The sequence below is a fragment of the Sminthopsis crassicaudata genome, chromosome 2, assembly GCF_048593235.1.
Source record: "Sminthopsis crassicaudata isolate SCR6 chromosome 2, ASM4859323v1, whole genome shotgun sequence".
Classification (NCBI taxonomy): domain Eukaryota; kingdom Metazoa; phylum Chordata; class Mammalia; order Dasyuromorphia; family Dasyuridae; genus Sminthopsis; species Sminthopsis crassicaudata.
This window is the reverse complement of record NC_133618.1, coordinates 623,546,481-623,548,422: the sequence shown is the minus strand read 5'-3', so window position 1 is coordinate 623,548,422 and position 1,942 is coordinate 623,546,481. Positions and strand designations below refer to the sequence as shown.

At 35.9% G+C, this 1,942-nt stretch overlaps 1 protein-coding gene across 1 annotated transcript; it reads left to right on the top strand.

The window, feature by feature from the left end:
- The first annotated feature begins 756 nt into the window (after positions 1–756).
- Positions 757–1,686, top strand: LOC141553792 (olfactory receptor 13A1-like). Its single transcript, XM_074285259.1, has one exon. It carries the CDS (start codon positions 757–759, stop codon positions 1,684–1,686), a length of 930 nt encoding a protein of 309 aa, XP_074141360.1.
- The last annotated feature ends 256 nt before the right edge of the window (positions 1,687–1,942 follow it).

The following is a 1,942-nucleotide window of genomic DNA, read 5'->3' as shown; positions in this document are numbered from 1 at the left end:
ATTGATTTCTAATATTTGGGCTAAGGAAAGGATTGAATTTGTGATTTTATTGGATTAAAGAACATGCAGAGAAACAAAATTCTTCTAGCATTGTAGATCAATAGCTACTCTGCAATCTATAGTCTGAGAAAATTGCCTGACTAAGATATTGAAAATCACAAGTTCGCAGAATCATACCAAATCAAAATTTTGGAAGCCCCTTCTTTTTTATAGTTGGGTAAATTTAGGCCCAGAGAAATTAAATGGTTTACCAAGGTGACACAAATGCCTTCTCAACTGGCCTCCTAAATTGTTGTCTTGTCCTTGTAGAAAATCAGGCTATTAATACAGATGGAATGAATGTATATTTCAGTCGTGCATATCATGAAGGAAAATAATTGTTGTCTAGTAGGAAAAAGCATTGTTCTCAGATGTCATAGTCTGACTCAGTGACGGGCTGTTTGCTTTTTCATATTTGTACAAGAGGAGCCTCTGATTCCTTCTTTATTTGAAGAGAATATAGGCTCTATTAGCTGGTTTATAAATTTTGTATAAATTTAATTATATTTTTATTCACTGATTCATATTTCATATTTATATTTTTAATTATGAGATCACATGGCTTATATGTGTTATCCATGGTTTGAATTGATTTCAAAAATTTTTTTTTTATAAAATTCAGCAACTGAGGAGAGAGAAGCAGATAATTTGATGATTATTTCAGCTGCCATTAGAAGAAAACAAGAGACCAAGTGAGAAAAATACACTCTCAACAGGATGTTGTTGAATAACTGGACACAGGTGACTGAGTTCATTCTTCAAGGCTTCTCAGATACTTTTCCACTAAGGATTTTACTCTTTGGCACTTTCTTTTCCTTATATACAGCTGCCCTCACTGGGAATACCATGATCATTGTATTGGTAACTAGGAGTTCTACTCTTCACACGCCTATGTATTTTTTCCTTGTCAACTTGTCTATATTAGACATCATGTGCACAACCTCTGTTCTTCCGAAGGTCTTGGAAAACCTATTTTCAGGAAAGAAGACCATCTCTTATGGTGGATGCATGGCTCAAGTATGGTTCCTCTCTTGGTCTGTATGTGGTGAACTCTTGCTTTTCACAGTTATGGCTTATGACAGGTATGTGGCCATCTGCCATCCCTTACATTACAGCACCATGATGAATAAGAAGATTTGTGTCCTTTTGGCATTTGGGGTATGGAGCATAACTGGACTTAACATTTCCATCAATACTGGGCTTATATTTCGATTATCTTTTTGTGGCCCCAATGTCATTGATCAATTCTTCTGTGAAATCCCCCCTGTATTGCTTCTTTCTTGCACCTCAACATATCTGAACAATATTGTAACAGTCTTCACTGATGTTTTCTTCTCATTTCTGAATTTTGTGCCGACAATTGTGTCTTATTGCTTCATCATCTCCAGCATTCTGAAAATCCGGACCAGAGAAGGGAAAAAGAGAGCATTTTCTACCTGTTCCTCCCACCTGATTGTAGTCACAATGTATTATTGCACTGTGTTTTATGCCTATATCAGTCCCATCTCTAGCTATTCTCCTGAAAGTGGGAAATTGGTGGCCGTGTTGTACACAGCAGTTAGCCCCACCTTAAACCCTCTCATCTATACTTTGAGGAACAAGGATGTCAGGGAAGCCTTGAGAAAAGTGCTTCTATTTAGGAAATGAAGGCTTAGAAATGTATGGTTTTCTGGAATTTATTGAATTGGAAAAGTGGATTTTTAGAGTAGTCATAGAAAGTTCTAAGATGTTAATTGAATTTATAACACACTGAAAATTTTTCTTACTATATTATCTCAGATTCTAGTGGATGAGTGATGTTATTCTTGTGGCCAGAATCACGTGGTGGAAGTTTTATGTTCCTTTTGTTCTTTTAGAAATTGTAAAGTCTAAGAGAGAGAAATGCTGCTCAAGTCATGAAACC

Bases quoted from the DNA above. Each gene is read 5' to 3' on its own strand.
- LOC141553792 (XM_074285259.1), top strand. From the start codon at position 757: ATGTTGTTGAATAACTGGACACAGGTGACTGAGTTCATTCTTCAAGGC.